Source organism: Centropristis striata, chromosome 22 (genome assembly GCF_030273125.1).
Source record: "Centropristis striata isolate RG_2023a ecotype Rhode Island chromosome 22, C.striata_1.0, whole genome shotgun sequence".
In the NCBI taxonomy this organism is placed as follows: Eukaryota; Metazoa; Chordata; class Actinopteri; order Perciformes; family Serranidae; genus Centropristis; species Centropristis striata.
In genome coordinates this window covers 28,023,864-28,046,043 of record NC_081538.1, presented here as the reverse complement: position 1 = coordinate 28,046,043, position 22,180 = coordinate 28,023,864, and the positions used below count along the sequence as shown (strand labels likewise).

Genomic DNA, 22,180 nt, shown 5'->3' with positions numbered 1-22,180 from the left:
CGAGCACTGAGGCAAAAACCACATTGCTAAACCCGCTCATTACCACTTTAGCTTCTCACTGTAGCATTGTACAGACGTGTGTTACAGTTTTTTACAACCGCTATGACCCGTTTGTCAGAACCTTAAAAACTTTTTCTAAACTGTTAACGCACATCACACCTGAAACACACAATTCCCCAAACAGAAACATTTAGTCAGTCACTGACAACTGATGGAATAACACAAACTGAATCACTTTGCATGTGTCAAATCTACTTTTTTTCCTTTTTCTTTTACAATCAACAGATTATTGTATTGATCATACATGTAAATTACAGTTTTTTTTCCACCGCTATGACCTGTTGTTCAATACATTTAATGCTTTTTCAAAACATCAGCCTGTGTGGGCGATACAGTTAACACAATTCTTCATCTTTTGGCACAAAATACACACATTTTACACGTTTAAAATTAGTTTTAACTCATTTTACACACACGCTCAATCAAGACCAAAACAGTAGATGTTAACTGGTGAATTTTCAATTGTTTTTACACGGTTTGTCAAAACAGAAAACCTCATGTTCAAAACTAATGGATTGAAGATTACATTGATCACAGCTTCTGCTCCTTTTTCTTTTTGTGTATTTGACAATACAGTAATGAATGACAGCTAAATGCTGATATTTTTCCCCTCTTTACTCTACTGTAAGTCATTTTCATTTGCAATACAGTAAAGTGTTTACTGCAAATCAAAGTAATTTACTGTCTTCTTCTTTCAAAAACATTCTACAAAGCTGCTCTGACATGGCTCGGTCACTTTTTGTACTGAGTGTTCAAAATTCATGGCCAACAAATGAAAAATGAAGAACATCATCACAAACATTAATTTACATGTATGATCAATACAATAATCTGTTTGATTGTAAAATAAAAAGGGAAAAAAGTAGATTTGACACTTGCAAAGTGATTCAGTTTGTGTTATTCCATCAGTTGTCAGTGTTTTTTTGACTGACTAAATGTTTCTGTTGAAGACAACGTGTGTCAGTGCTTTGGTAGATTTAGTGAACTGTGCTTGTGTATTATTGTATTTGTCTGTGTTTAGTTACACTGCGTGATTTTGAGCATGAAATTAACTGTTCGGGGAATTGTGTGTTTCAGGTTTAAACATTTTTTAAGGTTCTGACAAACCGGTCATAGCGGTTGTAAAAAAATGTCAGTGACAGGATTTGCAGTAAACAAATGAAAATGACTTACAGTAGAGTAAAGAGGAACAAAATCAGCTGTCATTCATTACCGTATTGTCAAATACACAAAAAGAAAAAGGAGCAGAAGCTGTGATCAATGTAATCTTCAATCCATTAGTTATGAACATGAGGTTTTCTGTTCTGACAAACCGGTTCTCGGTTTTGACAAACCGTGTGTTTCAACAAACTGTTTTGGTCTTGATTGAGCTTGTATGTAAAAGGAGTTAAAACTAATTTTAAATGTGTAAAATGTGTGTATTTTGTGTCAAAAGAAGAAGAATTGTTTTGAAAAAGGGAAAGGGTTAGGTTAGGGTTAGAGTTAGGTTAGGTTAGGGTTAGGTTAGGGTTAGATTAGGTTTATGTTAGGGTTAGGTTAGGTTTAGGTTAGGGTTAGGTTTAGGTTTTAGGGTTAGGTTAGGTTTTGGTTAGGTTTAGGTTAGGGTTTGGTTTAGATTAGGGTTAGGTTAGGTTTTGGTTAGGGTTAGGTTAGGTTAGGGTTAGGTTTAGGTTAGGGTTAGGTTAGGTTTTGGTTAGGTTTAGGTTAGGGTTAGGTTAGGTTTTGGTTAGGTTTAGGTTAGGGTTAGGTTAGGTTTTGGTTAGGGTTAGGTTTAGGTTAGGTTTTGGTTAGGGTTAGGTTAGGTTTTGGTTAGGGTTAGGGTTAGGTTTAGGTTAGGGTTAGGTTTAGGTTAGGGTTAGGTTTAGGGTTAGGGGTTGTAATAAACTGTAAGCTCTATGTATCCACCGTCTCACTCTGTCTCTCCTTTTCTTTCTCTTCTGTGTCTCTCTCCATCAGTTGCTCCAGCAGGCGACCTCCTCCAGTAACCTAGGAGCCTTCAGCGGGATCCAGCAGATGGCCGGTGAGTCAAAATAAATCCCTCCGCTAAACTCGTCGATGGCGATGGGACTCTTTCTTTGTTGCGCTTCTCTCTCTCTATCTCTCTCTCTCTCTCTCTTTGTGTGTTATTTTTTATTTTTTTGTTCGCAGACTTCTAAAAGAGGACCAAAGAGCATAACAGATGAACTCGCGTGTTGGAGTAAAGAGAGCTCTTTGCCCTGAAGATTTATTAACTGTTGCTAAGAATTGTCTTGATCTTTTAATGAGGCCAGACAAGAGTTGTGCCCTGGGCATGTAACAGTAGCACCGGGGCTTTGCTGGGGATGGATGAATCGCTAGGAGAGAAAAAAAAGGGGGAAGAGAAGAGAAAAAGGGAGAAAATCCTTCTTGGTGGATATCTTGCACTGCGGGCTGGCGCCATCTACTGCTCCCTCACAGCGGAGGGTCTCTCTCAGTCTCTCTCTCTCTCTTTCTGTCTCTTTCTGTCATCTGCACCTCCATGTTTCCTTTTTAACCTTCCTCTCATGTTTCCTGCTTTCTGTTACTATCTCTTATGTTAACTGGTCGGTTTTGACCCTTAAATGATCCATAAAATACCCTTAATCCTCTATGGTACGGTGTTGCCCTCAGGCAAAATACCAATTTTTGGCCTGTCAAATTTCTACAATGCATGTTTTTTAGTGATGCGATGCTTTGGAAAAGAGGGAAGACTATAGGGAACCAATAGCAAAGCTTTAATTTGTCACATGACCTCCAGGAGGTCATATTGAAACCCTATTTGGTAGATTTTTCCAAAGGAAACACTGCAAAAAAGGTGTGTCTAAAAACCAGATAAAAACACTGAATCTGAGCGAAATGATCTTGCTGCATGGACAGATAATTTACCTTGACAAGATTTCTTAAATTAAGATTATTAAATCTAGAAATAAGCATGTTGAATGCTTAAAATAAGAAATTAACTCTTAAAACAAGATAAATTAAAGCTGCAAGCAGCGATGAACTGGCCCGTGCAGAGTGACCTGATGATTATTTGTTTCTTACCAAGATAAATAAAACTTTTTAGAAGATTTAGAAGTGTTACATAACATATCTTGCTGTTTATCTTGTAGTGAAAATATAAATAATCATGTATACATTTAATCATGTAAAATTAATGGAGAAATACCATAATGTCACAATGGCACAATTACCCTAAAAATATTGGAATTATTAAGTAAAACCAACTCTTTTTTTTTTTTTTATGGTAAAGTTCTGGCAACCAAAGCTGCCGGAAATTTACCGTAAATTATACTTTTTTTTTTTTTTTTACTGACATACATAAACTTTTCTATGATATTCTAATCAAACATTATCATTTTTGCCAGGGAATTTTATAATTTAGTGAAATTGATTTTTTGTTTTATTTTGTTTTTTTTGCCTTGATGCAATAAGCAAAGAAGAAAAAGAAAGCGTGCTATTTTTATGCATTTAAAACCTAAAACGGGTGGTGATGGTGGCGACCTGAACACAAGAGGAAGGTTTAGAGTATCTGCAGGTTTCCAGGTACCTTTTATGGCCATTTTAATGCCACAAGAATTGAGTTTAGAGCCGATTTAAAGGGCGGAAATTAGGACATAAAGGTAATAAAATCAATGTGATGAGGTGAATGAGAGCCGGTGAAAGTTTCCAAACTCTAAATGGGTTGAATGAGAAAAAAGGGACACAAAGAAATAGGAAATAAAGTGGTAAGGGACAGTCAAATTCTCTTAAGTAGAGCTGATGCAATAAAAAATGCATATTGTATTAACCCAGTTCTGTATTAATCTAAGCCTTGAGCGTGCCAAGAAGCCTCCCATTAAATGTTGAACAAGATAAAATCTCTGTCTTTAAGAAATATAATTTTTTAGGGGCTTTAAATTTAGACTTCCAGGGACCCGTGGATCTCTGACTTCTTCTCTCTTTCCATTAAACTCTCCTCATCTCTCTTTCTCTCTGCTCCTTTCTATTTATTTTAAGCCTCTTTTTGCAGAAACTCTTGCACCTCCCACCCTCTTTAATCACAGTTTCTTCATCTCACCTTTCCGCCTTCGCACCCTGTCTCTTCTGCCCTCTTCTTCTTCTATCCTTCTGTGAGTTTCTTTAAGGTGTCAGCTTTTAATTGTACGCTGTTTAGTCAGTCGGCGGCGGGGGGGGTGAAAACAGGATAAGAAAATTGCCGAGGCACAATAACACTATCGGAGTGTGATGGGAGTTTTTAAAGTGGCGAGCGAGCCTCGTCTTGTATCCTCCGTTTCTTTTTTTTCTTTCTGTCGTGTTCCCTTGAGTTACAATGCCTCGCAATTTCCCTGTGGCTGATTTAAAAATTTTTTGCTCACTCTGCTGTTGAGCTCAAACACACATTTCCTTACAAACACACACTCTCTAGCATGGATAAATAGGCTCCGGGATCTGGAAGAGAGGGGCGAGTGACGGAGTCTGAATCTGGAGATCTGGTGGTCCATAAAGAGAGGAAGAGGGCAGGAAAAGACAAAAAGAGGAAATAGAAGAGGAGAAGACAGAAAGGAAAGGACAGAGAGGAAATGGGAAGGGAAGTGAAAGGAAAGAAAAGGAAAGGAAAGGAAAGGAAAGTAAAAAAGGAGGAAAGGAAAAAGGAGGAAAGGAAAGGAAAGGGAAGGAAGGAAGAAAGGAAGGAAAGGGAAATGAAGGAAAGGAAAGGAAAGGAAAGGAGAGGAGAGGAAAGGAGAGGAAGGAAAGGAAGTGAAAGGAAAGAAAAGGAAAGGAAAAGAGAGGAAGTGAAGTGAAGTGAAGTGAAGTGAAATGAAGAAAGGGAGGAAAGGAAAGGAAAGGAAAAGAGAGGAAAGGAAGTGAAGTGAAGTGAAGGAAAGAAAAAAAGGGAGGAAAGGAAAGGAAAGGAAAGGAAAGGAAAGGAAAGGAAAGGAAAGGAAAGGAAAAGAGAGGAAAGGAAGTGACGTGAAGTGAAGGAAAGGAAATGAAAGAAAGGGAGGAAAGGAAAGGAAAGAAAAGAAAAGAAAAGGGCAAAACAGCTCAAATACACATTTCCTGACAAACACACTCACACGGATAAATAGGCTCCGGGATTTGGAAGCGAGGGACGAGTGACGGAGTCTGAATCTGGAGATCTGTTGGTCCTCCATCTGCACAGAGAGAGAGAGACAGATAGAGAGAGAGAGAGAGGGAGAGAGAGAGAGAGAGAGAGAGGGAGCATTAGTGATTGGCAGGAGATGTGACACAGCTGAATGACATCTGGTCCCAGTCTTTAACACGAGGAGCTGCAGAGCTGAGAGGCTTCAATTACACCAATGAGCATTCAATTAGACGCAGCCAACGCCAGCCTGGTGCAGCCCAGCGCTGCCACACACACACACACACACACACACACACACACACACACATGCATCCTTGCACACATATGTGCTCACAGTCGCTCACACACTCACGTACCATCTGCACAGCCCGGATACTACGACTCTGATGTGGGGAGTAGATTGTATTTGTCTCCTACTGTCTCTCTTTTCTTTGCCTTCTCTCTTTCTCTCTCTCCATCTCTCTTTACTCCCCTCTAACCCGGTTATTTTTATATCCCGCCTGCTCCTTTTCTCCTTATGACTGCCTTCAAAATGTATGTTCACTGAGGGAGATAACCTTTGACTAATGCTGGTAAGGAAAGGGGTGGAGGTGCTTTGAGAGAAAAAGAGAGATGGAGAGAGAGAGAGAGAGGCGGAAAGAGATGCTGTGGAGTCACCAGGCGATGGAGAAAACATAGAAGATGCAGGAGGGAATGAAAAAGGAGAGGAAAAATAAATATAAGGGTGAAAGAGAAATAAAAGGGCCATGGAAGAAATGGAGAAGGGAGAAAAGGGAAGGAAAGGAAAGGAAAGGAAAGGAAAGGAAAGGAAAGGAAAGGAAAGGAAAGGAAAGGGGAGGAAAGGAAAGGAAAGGAAAGGAAAGGAAAGGGGAGGAAAGAAAGGAAAGGAAAGGAAAGGAATAGGAGAGGAGAGGAGAGGAGAGAAAAGGGGAGGGAAGGAAAGGAAAGGAAAGGAGAGGAAAAGAGAGGAAAGGAAAGAAAAGGAAAGGAAAAGAGAGGAAGTGAAGTGAAGTGAAGGAAAGGAAAGAAAGGAAAGGAAAGGAATAGGAAAGGAAAGGAAAGAAAGGAAAGGGGAGGATAGGAAAGGAAAGGAAAGGAAAGGAAAGGAAAGGGGAGGATAGGAAAGGAAAGGAAAGGAAAAAGGAAATGAAAGGAAACCAAAGAAAGGAAGAGGAGTGAAAGGAAAGGTGAGCTGAGGTCAGACTAGGAGGTGAACCAGCAGATCAGCCTGTGTTTCTCTGCTGTAACTGTGTGTTTGGGTTGTAAACAGTGAAATGGTGTTTCCCCTGAAACGTTTAGTCAGTGTGGATGGATCTGAACTCAGCACAGAGGGGGAAAGGGCAGCCAAATATTTTTAAAAATCCCTTCTTTTATATTGTAATAAAGAGGCGAGGAGGAGAGCTTTTCTCTGAGCCAGCTGCGTCTGAATTAGTGCACACGACGTGACAGAAAACACACGGCTGGCGGTGGCTGTTTTTATTCCCACCTTGCGTTGGAAATAGAAATCCATTTTAGCTTTTGATGTATCACAGAAAATTGGGGGAAAATCGCTCTGAAAACTAGATTGGTTTTGGCTCCGTAAGTAAGCACACACACACTCTGCACACTGTGGCAGTGGCCTTTTTCTTTATATATATATATGTATATATTTAATTAACCAATCAGAGCTGTGATGAATCCAGCCATCTGTTGTCATTGGCTGTGTGAAGGATATCTCTGTTTGGATGTGAAAACCTTTAAAAAAAAGAAGAAAAAACTCTCTAACACGGTGTCAAACAAGATGGATCTTCTTCATGGTGTCTTGTTCGTGTGTGTCTATTTGTATGTGTGTGTGTGTGTGTGCGTGTGTGTGAGTGTGTGCGTATTCCCATGGTAACTGTATATACACCCAGACTGTATATACGACACATACACCTCACATTGACAGTGTCCACCCTGTAACTTTAACTCTAACAAGCTCTTGAGTCAGAGGGAGCGTCTGTCTCTGTGGTAAGAACTGATTCTGTTTCTGCTTTATGAGCTTTTTGCCTCATAATGTTCACACACACACACACACACACATATGCACACACACTGTTCTGCACACACACACACATGCATCCACAGAGTGAGGTGAAAGGTTTAGTTGTACTCACAGAAGGTGTTTTATAGCCTTTGCTTCAGCATCGTTTGGGTGTTGGCATGTAGTCATTAATTATGCTTAAGTACAGGCCTGTATGCTAATGGCAGCCTGCAGATTAACAACGAGGAGAGTTCAGACTGCAGGTGTCCTCAGCTACTGTGTGACGCTTTAATATTTTATTTCTATTCTTTTTTACATAAAATAGAGCCTGGCTGATGTCGAGAGGAGGCTTAAAACACACAGTGTATTATGATTTAGTACATTAACGGTACTTTAGTTTCAGATTAATGACAAAAATATTTTAAAAAATGTATGGAATGTGCACCTAATGTAAAAAAAAAAAAAAAAAAAAAAAAAACTGGAATGTTTCTGGAATGTTTTGCAGGCAATTTTCTGTCTTTTACAGTAAAACTTCGTTAAAAAGTTGTTAAACACTTCCTGTCATATAAAAATAAAAACAACTTTAGTTATTCTACAGATATTTACTGTATATTATCTGTAACTTTAAAGAAATTATCTGTAAAGTAACTTACATTTATTTGACTTTTTTACAGGTTTTTATGATTATTTATTTATTATTAATAATTATTATATTATTATTATTTATTATACATCAGCATAATTTAATTTTCTGAGTCTGATTGTTAGTATTAAAGCAAACAGAAAGACAGTCTGTAATCAGGAGATATCAAGTACTGTACTTTATATAACTTTATACTTCTACTCCACTACATTTAGCTGACAGATTTAGTTAGTTTACAGGTATTTTCATTAACATAAAACATAATAAATTTAACAGGATTAGACTTTACCTCATAACAGTGTATACCTACCCTGAAGGCATTAAAATATGCTGAAATAAATGCATCATTAATAATAATCCTAACAATCTAAGTGGGTCCATTCTGTATATTAAATACTTTGACTTTTATACCTTAATTACATTTTTGTTGCTGATGTTTATAAGTTTATAACGTTATTAAAAGGAGCAACATTTAAGTGATGAACACATTAATGCATCAGCAATTATCATCCTCTCATAAAAATATACATATATATGATTATGAAATGGACCTTTCTGCATAATGATCACTTTAAATTTAGTTTAGCAATATTTTAAACATATTTTTGTACTTTTTAAAGTAAGTTTTAATATTTATAGGCAGTGATGGGAATGAACTAAGTACATTTGCTTAAGTATTCTACTTAACCAATGTAGTTTTTGAGGTATTTTGTGTTACTATATACTTCTACTCCACTTAATTTCAGAAGGAAGAAATTTTACTTTTACTCCACTCCTTTTATTTGATAAATGTCATAACATTTGAGATTCACATTATTAATTTATTCAGTAATATAATATACATTATTCTGAAATAAACCATTCTGAATAATAAGTACTTATATTTTTGGTACTTTAAGTATATTTTAAAGGTAGTACTTCTGTACTTTCACACAATGTAACAAAAAATTGAATTGCAAGACAGTAATTGTACTCTTTTGTTACATTTACTTATAGATCTGACGACTTTTTCCACCACTAAATACAGTTATATATACCTTAACCCCTTAATGCATGTGTTAAATATACATTTCTTTTTTTATATCATAGGTATTATTGTTATTGTTAAACGGTAAAATATCCTGCCAAAATTTTAGTTTGTTTTTTTACCTCCAAAAAGCATGTGAAATTTAATAAGATTGTTTATTTCACAGGCAAATATTAGCCAATTTTTATTTACTATTATTTATTTCTTTTTTGAGTTATTTGACGGTCGTGTTCACTGATAAAGAGAAAATAAATACCTGTAAACTAGCCAGAGTTAGCCTGAAATGCTAATTTGCACCATAATAAAGTGCCGTTTTACAATATAAAATACCACTCTACTTTTCTAATTTAGTTTTATTATCAGCCTCAAGAGTCCCACATCAGTCAGGCTTTAATCATGACTCAGCTTTGCACATATGTAGGTTTTCTAACCATTAAGACTGCTGTGTCTAAAAGTACAACTTAGCTGAACAAAGAAGGAGCTCTAGTTGTGATATAATTGGATAACAAGACGAGGAAGGTGAGTTTTTCAGCCTTCTCCGCTGAGCTTTCCTCAGACACACAAATATAAGTTTAACCGAATCAGAGAGATTATTTCTGCCTCGGAGAAATGCACCAAACCTAAACACTCCACCAGCTGCTTTTACTGATCTAAACACATATGGGACTTATTAGCGAAATCAGCTGCTGTAGTTTGCCTTCACACACTGCAGACTCAAAGACACGCTAAAGTTGTCTAAAGACAGGAAGAGCAGGAAAAAAAAAAGATTATTCCCAGGCATATGAACATAAAAAAAAAACATCCACACACTCCTCTTGTTATTCTTGTTCACCTGCGGACACCCACCAGGCAAGCTACAAGCTAACTCGTGTCCGTGTCCCGGTCCAGCCAGGCGACCCAGCCACGCCTCAGCCTCGCTCCCCAGGTTTGACACCACCCTCTCTGGCTCCTCTCTCCAGGTATGAGTGCTCTGCAGTTGCAGAACCTGGCCACTTTAGCAGCGGCGGCGGCGGCGGCCCAAAACTCAGCCAGTCCCTCCACCGCAAACCCCCTGTCCACCAACGCCGCCTCCCTGGGAGCGTTGGCCAGCCCAGGTAACACCGCAGGTCGGGGGGGTCCGACGCCGGGGGGGGCCAACGCCTGCCTCCGCTCTCCACCGTTACCATTACCAGTGTTGTCGCCCCATGACCCCGGCACCTCACCGCCATCACTGAAACCATCAACCAATCATCGTTGCCGAAACCATCTCCATTGTTCAGACCTCCGTCAGTGTTGTTGAACCTTCTTTCTGGCACATTCCCATGGTGTGTGTATCCACCGTCCTCCGCTTCTCAGACCTTCCATCTCAGTAGAGAAACCATGCTGTGTTGTTGATGCACTGCCCACCTGCGTCCTACTGTCTTTGAACACCTCACGTCCTCACCAAAACAACCACGCCCCATCCCGTGATACACGCACTGTATATGTGTGCGCGTGTGCATGTCTGTATGTGTTTCGTGCTTAAATGTTTTCCGTCAGATGTCGTTTTTTTTTTTTATTTGGAGTGTTTGTGCCTAACCTCACCAGCTGTAGAGCAGCCATGTAGAGACTGTCGTAGTTTCCCTGCGGGCGGGGCTTGTGTACGTGTGTGTGTGTTTTTGGTGTTTTTGTCTCTGCTCGTGGCTGGGGAGGGGTTAAAAACTTTTACAGGTTTGATGTCTGAACTTGACTCAGGTTAAATATCGCCACCTTCAGATTCTCTCTTTCTTTCTCCCCCCCTTCATTCTCTCTCCTCCGCTCCGTGTGTACCTCGCAGCCTTCATCTTCAAAAGGTTTTCAGCGATGCTTGCATTGGAAAAAAAAATGTGCAGAGCTCCTGCAAATCCCACCGAACCAATCTGACCAGACAAATCTTTGAAACCTTGCATAACCTCTGCAGAGGCTACAGTTTAGCTCTGTATTGTTGCATTTCAATAACAGAAATGTAGGTTTTTTATAAGATCTCCATTAAAATACACATAGTCGTGAGTTGATCATATTATCAGTATTTTTCGTGTTTTGTTTGCATTAAAAAGTCATGACCTGTTGAAATTTAGCATGCCGCTGTGCAATCCAATGCCTCTTGGAGACTTTTTTTCTACATTAAGTTGCAGAGCTATGGCTATGCTTTCAATAATTTAGAAATCTAATTAAAGAAATCAAATCCAAAACTTTTTTTGGAATAAAAGAACACAATATGCTCCAAATTTTTGTCAACATTGGATGTAATTTGAAGGAGAAGTGTTTGTGCCTAACCTCACCAGCTGTAGAGCAGCCATGTAGAGACTGTCGTAGTTTCACTGCGGGCGGGGCTTGTGTACGTGTACGTGTGTGTGTGTTTTTGGTGTTTTCTGCTAGTGGCTGGGGAGGGGTTAAAAACTTTTACAGGTTTGATGTCTGAACTCGACTCAGGTTAAATATCGCCACCTTCAGATTCTCTCTCTTTCTTTCTCCCCCCACTTCATTCTCTCTCTCCTCCGCTCCGTGTGTTCCTTCTCGTTGCCCTCGTCTTTTGCTGCTGCCCTCCTTTTGACAAGCTCCCTGTTTCTGCTCCATCATTCTCCCCTTTCATGTCGGCTCGGCCTCGCTCCAGCAGCCGTGGTTTTGCTGTCTCTTTTGGAGCGCACTCCCAACAGAGCATGAATATGAAAAGCTACCCCCCCTTCATCCTCTCCTCCTCCTCCTCCTCCTCATCCCTCTCTTCTTCTTCCTCCTTCACGTTAACGCTTGCGCCGCTTCCATCCCACTTCCTGCCTCCACCGAGCCGGTTCGCACTGCCCCGCTCTTGTCTCGTCTTCCTCTCGCTCTCACTCTTACTCTCTCTCCATACTTTTCACCCTTCTTCCCTTTTATTCCAGCCCGTGTCTTTCTCTCTTTCTCTCTCTTTCTCTGACTCTGAATGTCAGTCCAACCTTGAATAGTACACACTCAGGTTGAGCCGTGTGAATGAGTGGCGCTATACTGCATGTGTCAATGAAACTGAAAACGTCACGCCAGTTTGATAAATATAGACAGTTCTGCATGGAGACAGGCCAGCGCTTTTGTTTTGCAGCGACATAATGCTCCTTCATCACAACATTTCTTAGTAAATTCGGCGGCAACCCTGCTTTGTTGGCATCGCTTTGACGAGATCAAGGGTAAATGAACAGATTATATCTTCTTTTGTCAGGAAATAGAACAAGGTTGCGAGCTTTGTGCACCATACTTCCCGCCATCTCACCCACCACCACTGACATAGCAGTTCATGTGTGGCACACATTTCACATCGGTGTGTGTCCAGGTGTATGTGTGTGTGAGTTTGTGTCCACTGTGTTGAACTGTGTGTGTTTTGGTGTCAGTGACAACATGATTTAAAACCTTCTGTGCTCGAGGAAAAAAAAAAAAGTCCAATTTAGAAACATATCGGGAAGATTATTTAAGTCTCCTCTGAATGTGCTCCTGGCTTTCTGTACATATGTCTGCTTTTTTTGGATGGTCCTTGTGTTTTTTTAATGCAGTTACAACATCACTTTGAATGCAGCAATCTTCCACTGTACCTGCTTTTGTCAATATCTCCTGAAGAAAAAAATAAGCAGCTGTCTTCTTTTTAGATGTTTTCTCATCTCGTTGTGATTTTCTACATGCCGGGTTTTATATGTACGGTCATGTTGCTGCAGATTAATTAAAGGTGCTACCTGTCATATTTCTTTTAAACAGCTGAGAAACATTATTATAGATCTGTAGAAGAATGAGATCACTGCCGAGACAATTGGTTGCCTTTCACATCACATTCCCCTTGAACTCTGTTGACCTCGCAGCCTTCATCTTCAAAAGGTTTTTAGCGATGCTTGCACTGGAAAAAAAAATGTGCAGAGCTCCTGCAAATCTCACCGAACAAATCTGACCAGACAAATCTTTAGAACATTGCATAACCTCTGCAGAGGCTGCAATTTAGCTCTGTATTGTTGCATTTCAATAACAGAAATGTAGGGTTTTTTTAATAAGATCTCCAAGATCTCTACATTAGGTTGCAGAGTTATGGCTATGCTTTCAATAATTTAGAAATCTAATTAAAGAAATCAAATCCAAAACATTATTGGAATGAAAGAACATAATATCGTCCAAATTCTTGTCAATATTGGATGTAATTTGATGGAGAAGTGCTAGAAACGAAGAGTTCTCCAAAATAAATGGTGGAAATCTGTTCAGGCTCAAAAGACTTTGGATTTAATTGATTCATATTCAACTTAAAATCCAAGAAAAAAAGTACTCAAAGTTAAGAGGACTTCTAAAGTGGTGGTGCTATCTCCGCAAAACTATTCACAAATCTACTTTTCACCAATTCACTAATCGAATGTCCCGTCCTTTTCTTAGTTCAGACAAGCTAAACAAAAAGAAACGCACCACGGACAACAGTATATTTCCGGTTGGGACTTTAATCGCAAAGAAAATAACACTAAAGTGACTGAGAGGTGTCTAGTAGCCTTACAGAGATAAGGAATGTTAATTTTGATTTATATTCTTAGAAATATGTCATATACGAGGAATATGTAGCTCCACATTAGCTAGCTAGTTAGCAAGCATTTTGCTGAAGTTAGCTAGCTTTCCAGAGATTATATAAGTAAAGGAACTTTAGCATTGGCCTTTATGGCTAGGGATTATTAATGTAATTTTAAAATTATGATTAAAACCACCCTATCTGTCCTTTTTACAAATCTCCAAAAATTCCAAAATTTACTACATAAATAAGGAGGAAGAGCTAGGTATGCGTTAGCTAGCTATTTAGCTACATTTTGCTAAAATGATAATTAACATTAGATTGCCATTTTAAAATCTGTCCTTTTTCTAAATTAGCTTATTTATGTATTTAGTGTAACTACAGAAGTAAGGAGGAAAATGTAGCTACACGTTGGTTGGCTAGCTAGTTAGCTATAACGAGCTAGTTAGCTAGCGTTTTGCTAACACTAGCTAACTTTACAGAGTAATATGTAAATATAAATAAATTAACTGTTCTTTTGATCTGTCCTGGTTGTGGATAATTAACGTAATCTTAAAAACATGTCAGCAACCAGCCAGTTTTTATTCCAAATCTTTTTAGCATTACTTCAGAAAAAAGTAGGAAGACAGATTTTTTGTATTTTTACAGAGATGATATTAGTAAATTCATTATAGCCTTCACATTTTCTGACTAGGGATAATTAATGTCATTTAAAAAAAAAAATATGTCAGAAACCAACTTATCCGTCTTTTTTCCAAATCTCAGAATCTATATGTTAGCTAGCTAGTTAGTTGGCATTTTGCTAAAAATTAGCAAATTTATTTGCAAAATAATGTGTCCATGATGATTCTGACCAAGTGACAGTATCAAATGTTGCTTTTCAAATTCAAATTTTTATTTCTTTTCAACGTAGACGAGACAAGGGGAAAGTTGAAGATCTGCTGATATCAAGCTTTCTCAACTGTTATTGTAGCAAAGAGCTAAATGAGGCGGGATTTACAATCAATCAACTAAGATTTTTTTTTAGATCCAATATTCTGCAAACAAACAAACAAAGAAAACATGACTTCCTTCGTTGAGGTAAACAATGCACCCAGTCTTCTCAGCAGTGGTTTCAGTTGCTTTAACATGAATATTTAAAAAAAAAATGTAAAATTGTACATGTAGCACCTTCTGTATCAACTCTTGAATGGCCAAGCTGTAAAGAAATAGAGTTTTAAATATGTGTTTAATGAGAAATCCTTCACCTCTGCTCGAGGAACCTTGCTTAAGCTTGTATAACACGTCTGCTTCTTTGTCTCCTCTTCACCTCCGTCCTTATCCCTCCTCTCTCTTTTCACCCTCCCCATTTTGCTCTTCACCTCCTCCTCCTCTTCCTCTTCCTCCTCCTCCTCCCTCCTCCTCTATCCTTTCCCCCGCCCTGTTCTTCTTTTCCCGCAGCGGCGGGCACCACAGCCAGCTCAAACGCCGGCGCCATGAACTCTCTGACCTCTCTGGGCACCCTGCAGGGCCTGGCAGGCGCCACTGTGGGCCTGAACAACATTAATGCACTAGCAGGTAGCGTCAACAGTGAGTATTCACCCTGCCATCAGCCACTCCACCTCCACCCACACCTCCGCCTCGCACCATCCACACCGACAGCAACATGGCCGCCACGAGCTGTGAGCCGATGCAGAGAGACGCACAATACAGCCACGGCATTAGAGTTTGACTCGGGTGGGATTTTGAAGGCTTTTGCATAGGATTTCTGAAAACTTCTCCTAGTAAGTCTTCAATTTTGACCAATGTTAAGAAAATTGATCACTAAAATCAATTTAAGTTGATTTTTTTCTCTTTTCCTGCAGAATTTGTACTCAAAAGTGTATGCAATATTTAATATCCTTAAACAAAAGCTCAAAAACTCATGCACATGTCAAACTTTAATGTCAATGGCTGTACAGAATGCATCACAGTCTACATGGACAATCATTTATGTTTTGTAGTACATGGATAAGATATACAATACAGTCATGGAAAAAAATATTACATTATTGTTTTTTTTCAATGTATTGTTCATTTTAATGCCTGGTACAACTGATAAATGATAACAACAACAAAAGCTTTAATTCATTTTAATTTAAGAGCTGATATCTAGACATTTTCCATGGTTTTCTTGATAATGATTTTGGTTATTATCAATAAAACCATGTTAAATGTCTAGATATCAGCTCTTAAATTAAACTCTTATGAGCTATTTTTGTTGTTATCATTATATTTGTCCATACAAATGTACCTTTAGTTGCACCAGGCATTAAAATGAACAAGTAAAGAAAACAAGGGTCTAATATTTTTTTCCATGACTTTATATAGTTTGTACAGGAAATGTAGATGTTTTTAGACTTCAATAATACACCATATTTGTTATAAGAGGAAAAATAGAAGAAACAACTCCAAACCAAACTACAGTGAGTTTCCTGCCGTCTCTCTGCGTCTCAGTTTCACTGACAGTAAATTGTTTCTCGCTCTCTCAATGCCGGCTACTACTCGTTCAGCAGATATTTCATCCATTTTTCCATTTCTCCATCTCTCCATCCGCTTCCTGGTTGTGTCCGGGGTTCTGCTTGCTGTAAGAGTGCTGGTGTGCCATCCCGGCAGAGTCTCTCTCTCTCTCTCTCTCTCTCTCTCTCTCTCTGTTGTTGTTGTTTTTGTTGTGTCATTGTTGTGTTTTCTGTCATCTCGTTAGAAGGTTGAATAGGTGGCACAAAAGCCAAAATCTATTTTGGGGATACAAAGCTGCCAATTGTGTGAAAGCCAGTATGTCATAATTCTTCTGCCAAAATGTCCCATTTTTTTTCGAATTTTCTGCTAAAAAAAGTACAAAATGTTAAATTGTTATGCTAAAATGGCACAATTGGATTACTTACATGCATGCCCAAAAAGTTTTTTTTTTCCAAAAAGTTGCCAAACATGGTCATTTTGCTGCAAAAATGCATAGTTTGACCGTTTCTGCCCCAAATATACCAATTTCATGCCAGAAAAAATACAAATAAGACTCCTTTCATGATAGAAAATACAAATATGTCAGTTTTGTGTGTAACAGTTGTAATAGTTCTTGCCACAAACATACCAAATAAATGCCGAAACAAATTGAAAATTAGACACCTTTCATGCAAGAAACTACAAATTTCTACCCAATAAGTTGCCATGCCAAAAATACAAAATGTGACGCATTCTGTGCAAAAAACCCCATAAAATATGGTCATTTTTATGTCAAAAATACAACATTTTACAGTTTCTACAATAAACTGCCAATTTTGTGACAAATGCATTTAAACATAAACAATGTTTTCCAATAAATACAAAACGTGCATATTTTCATACCATAAATACAAAATATGACCCATTTTTGGTCCATAATTAATAAATATTTTTATTTCCACAAACCCACCTTTCATGCAAGAAACTACAAATCCTAACCCTACAAATGTCTGCCCAATAAATATGAAATATTTTCATTTTCATGCCCAAAGTACAAAATGTGACTAATTATGTGTCAAAAATATAAAATATGTCAATTTTACTACCAGAAATTCAACATTTGCAAGGTTTTTATTCCCTGAAAGTATCAAAAAATACCAAATTGTATCATTTTCATGCACAAAACACAAAATGAATAACATCTTCACTCCAAATGTGAAGACAAATTGGTGTTTAGCAGGTTTAGTATCACATGCATATGTATTGTAATGACAACACAGTTTGATCCGGAGCACATAGACGTTTTCTACCCACATGTGAGTTGTATGGAGTGTGCGGTTGTGCGGCGTGCGGCGCTGTGTGTCCTGCCTTTGACCTCCGGGGAGACGGCTGGATCTTAATCAGAGCTGTTATTACAGCAGAGATCCTGTACTCGCGGCCTCTTCCACCACATTATTCTCCTCTGACCTTTACCGCTCCTCGGCTGGAGTCGCTGTATCCGCTGTGTAAATCATATACGCGTCTACTGCAGCACACACAGGTACAGAGACACAACACACACACACACACACACACACACACACACACACACACACAGACGCTCGTCCTTTCAGAATGGGTCCCTTTCGTTTTGCATCCCATTCTGTGTAGTGTTAAAGAAAAAAACATAAAATATGGTCATTTGTATGTCAGAAATACAACATTTTACACTTTCTACGAGAAACTGCCAATTTTGTGACAAATAAATTTAAACATAAACAATACAAATAAGACTCCTTTCATGATAGAAAATACAAATTTGTCCATTTTCCTGGCCAGTCGATTCAAAACCTGTCTGTTTTTGTTACATTTTTAACATTTGATACAAGTGTAACAGTTCTTGCCACAAACATACCAAATAAATGCCAAAACAACCTATTACTACCAGAAATTCAACATGAAACTACCAATTTCTGCCGTATAAATACAAAAGCTTTTACTTTTCATGCCCACAGTACAAAATGTGACTAATTATGTGTCCAAAACATAAAATATGTCCATTTTTAATGCCAGACATACAACATTTTCAAAGTTTTTGTTCCCTAAAAGTACCAAACCAAACATGTCTGCCACAAACATATCAATTTAATGCAAAAACAATGTTGAAAATTGACACATTTCATGCAAGAAACTACAAATGTCTGCCCAATAAATATGAAATATTTTAATTTTCATGCCCGAAGTACAAAATGTGACTAATTATGTGTCAAAATTATAAAACATGTCGATTTTACTACCAGAAATTCAACATGAAACTACCAATTTCTGCACAATAAATACAAAAACTGTTAACTGGAGTAGCTGTATCCGCTGTGTAAATCATATACTGGTCTACTGCAGCGCACACAGGTACAGAAACACAACACACACACACACACACACACACACATGCTCGTCCTTTCAGAATGGGTCTCTTTCGTTTTGCATCCCGTTTTGTCCCGACTAACCCTTCTCCTCCTGCATCGTGCCCCCTCCTCATCCATCCACACACGCCACCAACAGCCCTCATTTAAACACATCTAGGCCTTAATTGAATTGCAAAGGTCACCGGTGCAATTATTCCTGAATAAATGAGTGACCTATAATCCGGAGCTCTGCGGTGATAATTTATTTCACTGTGTCTGACGGTGAGGCGACAGGACGCCGAGCCAATGTCAGACCCCCTCAGACAAGTTGCCCTCCGCCGTGATATTAAGCCGTTACAAGCAGCTAATGAGTGTTACTGCTGCGTTCCTTCACTTTTTTAAACCAGACTCCCCCCGAACCCTCCCTCAGCGCTCCACGTGCCTGTCTTCACCCCTAAAGTGAGACATCACGGGCTAGAAAAGCACATCGCATCACACCAGGCAACATAATTCACCAGCAAACACGAAAATGACCATTACTGGATTTCACATATGCAGATTATTTGGAATTCTTTGTAATTTTAGTATGATGTTTTAGGTGTTTAGGTGCATAAATCAGCCCTGTTCATTCCTATGTGAAAGGCAAAATAAGGCTATTTATTGTGCTTTTTATAAGGCAAAACTAAAACAAACATCAAATTAATTAAAAAAAAGTAACCAAAACATATCTGCCACAAACATACCAATTTAATGCAAAAACAATGTTGAAAATTACCACCTTTCATGCAAGAAACTACAAATGTCTGCCCAATAAATATGAAATATTTTCATTTTCATGCCCTAAGTACAAAATGTGACTAATTATGTGTCAAAAATATAAGATGTGTCAATTTTACTACCAGAAATTAAACATGAAACTACACATTTCTGCCCAATAAATACAAAAACTGTTAATTTTAATGTCCAAAGTACAAAATGTGACTAATTATGTGTCAAAAATATAAAATATGTCAGACCCCCTCAGACAAGTTGTCCTCTATTGTGATATTAAGCCGTTAAAAGCAGCTAATGAGTTACTGCTGCTAGTAAGTAAGGCTATTTATTGTGCTTTTTATAAGGCAAAACACATATGCAGATTATGTGGAATTCTTTGTCATTTTAGTATGATGTTTTAGGTGTTTTGGTGCATAAATTACCTCTATTCATTCCTATGTGAAAGGCAAACTAAGGCATTGAATGTGCTTAATATGAGGCATTAAATTTGGATAAAACAAACATCAAATTGAATAAAAATGGGAGACTGTGCATTCAACGGTGCATTCACTTGCTCCTTGGTTGAGAAAGTTGTTCTTGCAACTTCAGTCATAATGTGGAATCAATGAGGACGCTACAAGGAAAATGTGTAGAAATTGAAACAGCACGTTGATCTCTGTTTGCGTGACAATAAAGAGCAAAAGGAAACGTATCATTTGAGCCATGAAATATGATTAGGAGCTAATTTTTCCAATTATTCCGACACCACATGAATGCAGCACAAATGCCCTGTTGCACAATGTTAACAAAAGTGAAAAATAATGTGTGTATGCATGCAGACAAACAGGCAAACCGACTAAAGAAAACATAACCGTCCTGGCAGAGGTAATAATAATAAATACAATATATATTCTATATGTTCTGTTTATCAGCTTCATAGTTGTTGGTACTTACTAAACCATGCAAAAATGATTATGCTTCTTTCCCTAGAAAGTCAGACTACTACAAAACCCGTAATGCAACTGGATTTTAACTGCAGGTTAAAATTAGAAGGTGTTGAGTTGAGATCATTGAAATCACTCATCACAATGTAAAAATGTAGATTTAAAAGCTCCTATAACAGGCAGTGAGTCTGTCAGTGGGTTACATTGTGTGTTTTCACCTCATCACTCTGGTGTTTTACATTTTGTCTCAGTGTTTTCTCCACACTTCTATTTCCTCTGAGTGTCTGAGGGCTCTTTCACAGCTGAGCTGTTCAGTCCGTTTCACCAGATAACAGTTCACTTGAACTCTGATGTGCCTGAAAACGTGATTCTTGGAGCACTTTAGGTTCACTAGAGTTCACCATTCGATCCAAATATAACAAGTGAAACAAGAAACTGCAATTTATTTATTTATTTAGTTACTAATTAATCAATTTGTTAGTGATTATCCTTGACATCATTTAATAATCAGGTCTTACTAAAAGGTCAGATTGGCTTCTTTTCTTTTTTTTTTTGCAATTTGAATAAATCTTGCACACAATATACAGCTCCAATCCCCCAAAACAGTTGGGATGTTGCCTGAAATGTAAATAAAAACAGAATGCACGAAATTAAGAAGTTAAAAGCAGTTAAACACAGGTAAACAACAGTTAAACAGTTAGTTTTTGTACAGTTTTGATTTGAATATATGTCAAAAAAGAATAGCAAATTACCACTTTCTGTTTAATTTAGGTTGTAGATGATCGATTAGTTGTTTGGTCAATAAAATGTTGAAAAATATGAATGACCACAAGATGACGTCCTCAAATCTCTTGTTTTGTCCACAAACCAAAGAGATATTCAGTTTGTTGTCATAAAGGAACAAAGAAACCAGAAATATTCACATTGAAGAAGCTGAAATCAGAGAATTTGGACTTATTGTCTTTAAAAAAACTGCTCCAACCAATTATTTGATTATCGAAATAGTTGACGATTAATTTAAAAATCGATTATTGTTCGATTTATCGAATAATACCACTAAATATCACCGTATATTTTTGTTAGATGTATGGTGTTTAGTACATTTAACTGTTAGAAAAAGTATTTTTACAAAAGATAACTGCAAAAATGACAGTGATGCTTGTATATATATTACAATATATTTTGAGTGAATTAACCCATTTATCATTTTACGGTATTTTACTGTCATGGTTTAGCAGTTTTCACTGTAAAATGTACAGATTGTACAGTGTTGTTTACAAAGTTGCAAATTCCCCTCCGAGTCGCTCCGAGTCTCCAGAACTACAGGTGTGACAGTGCCCTTGTGTTTTTGTGTGTTTTTGTGTGTCTTTGTGTGTCTTTGTGTGTCTTTGTGCGTGCTTCTGATTTGGAGTCACCTGTTTGCAGCTCTGGCTGTCATCAGCTACACCCATACTGTACTTTACTGTTTAAAGTGTAATGTTCTCTGTGTGTGTCCTCTGTACACAGTATTAATGTGGTTGACGTGTGTGTGTGTGTGTGTGTGTGTGTGTGTGTGTGTAACTTACAGTACAGTCTGTGTGACCGTCAGTATGTGTGTGTGTGACGTCCAGTTACTGTGTGTGTGTGGTAAAAACACAACCTTCAGTGGGAGCGCTAATGAGTAAGTGCACTCTTCTTTCTTTATTGTTGGGTTTTATGTAAAGTTGCTCAAATGCTCTCAGGTATGGCGGCTCTAAACGGAGGCCTGGGCGGCGCGGGGCTTACCAACGGGACGGCGGGCACCATGGACGCGCTGACGCAGGCTTACTCAGGGATCCAGCAGTACGCCGCCGCAGCGCTGCCCACCCTCTACAGCCAGTCCCTGCTGCAGCAGCAAGGGGCCGCCGGCAGCCAGAAAGAGGGTCAGTAGCCCGGGGCCCGGGGCCGCCGCTCGGTGGGAGTTAGAGTGTTTACAGCACAGAGCTTTAGTCTGCAAAACACAACATGAGGCAGATAAACTCTCAGCTGAAGCATTCAATGATCGTCTTCATGAGAATATTAATGGTGGTGGTTTAAAAACCTCCCTTAAGGTGAAGTGCAAGTTTCGGTTTTATTGGTTATATGTTGGTTTAACCCTTTGATGCACAACATATTGACACCTCTGCTAATGCACAACATGGGTCTAAAATGACCCTCATTCATTCCCCATGTTATTTAATGCTGCAGTGTGTTTCTGTGCTCTATCTTTTGATATTTTATGATCACAACAGATCATTATTTCCATTTTGCCTCTCATACTTTATGAAGAAAAAAAGTTTCTGTATTATTACATAGCTAACTTCTTGGCTAAGTA

General features: G+C 38.4%; 1 protein-coding gene across 27 annotated transcripts in view; it reads left to right on the top strand.

Annotated features, from left to right (window-relative positions):
- The window catches only part of celf2 (cugbp, Elav-like family member 2), a 327,757-nt gene that overhangs the window by 291,198 nt on the left and 14,379 nt on the right, over window positions 1-22,180 (top strand). For 6 of the 27 annotated variants that reach the window (XM_059325582.1, XM_059325588.1, XM_059325591.1 and 3 more), the window contains 4 exons: window positions 2,017-2,080; window positions 9,775-9,909; window positions 14,751-14,879; window positions 21,552-21,749. In XM_059325582.1, the coding sequence (XP_059181565.1) occupies window positions 2,017-2,080; window positions 9,775-9,909; window positions 14,751-14,879; window positions 21,552-21,749 (526 nt within the window). The remainder of the gene's footprint in view (window positions 1-2,016; window positions 2,081-9,774; window positions 9,910-14,750; window positions 14,880-21,551; window positions 21,750-22,180) is intronic. The other 21 variants (XM_059325585.1, XM_059325597.1, XM_059325606.1 and 18 more) reach the window with 10 other exon arrangements.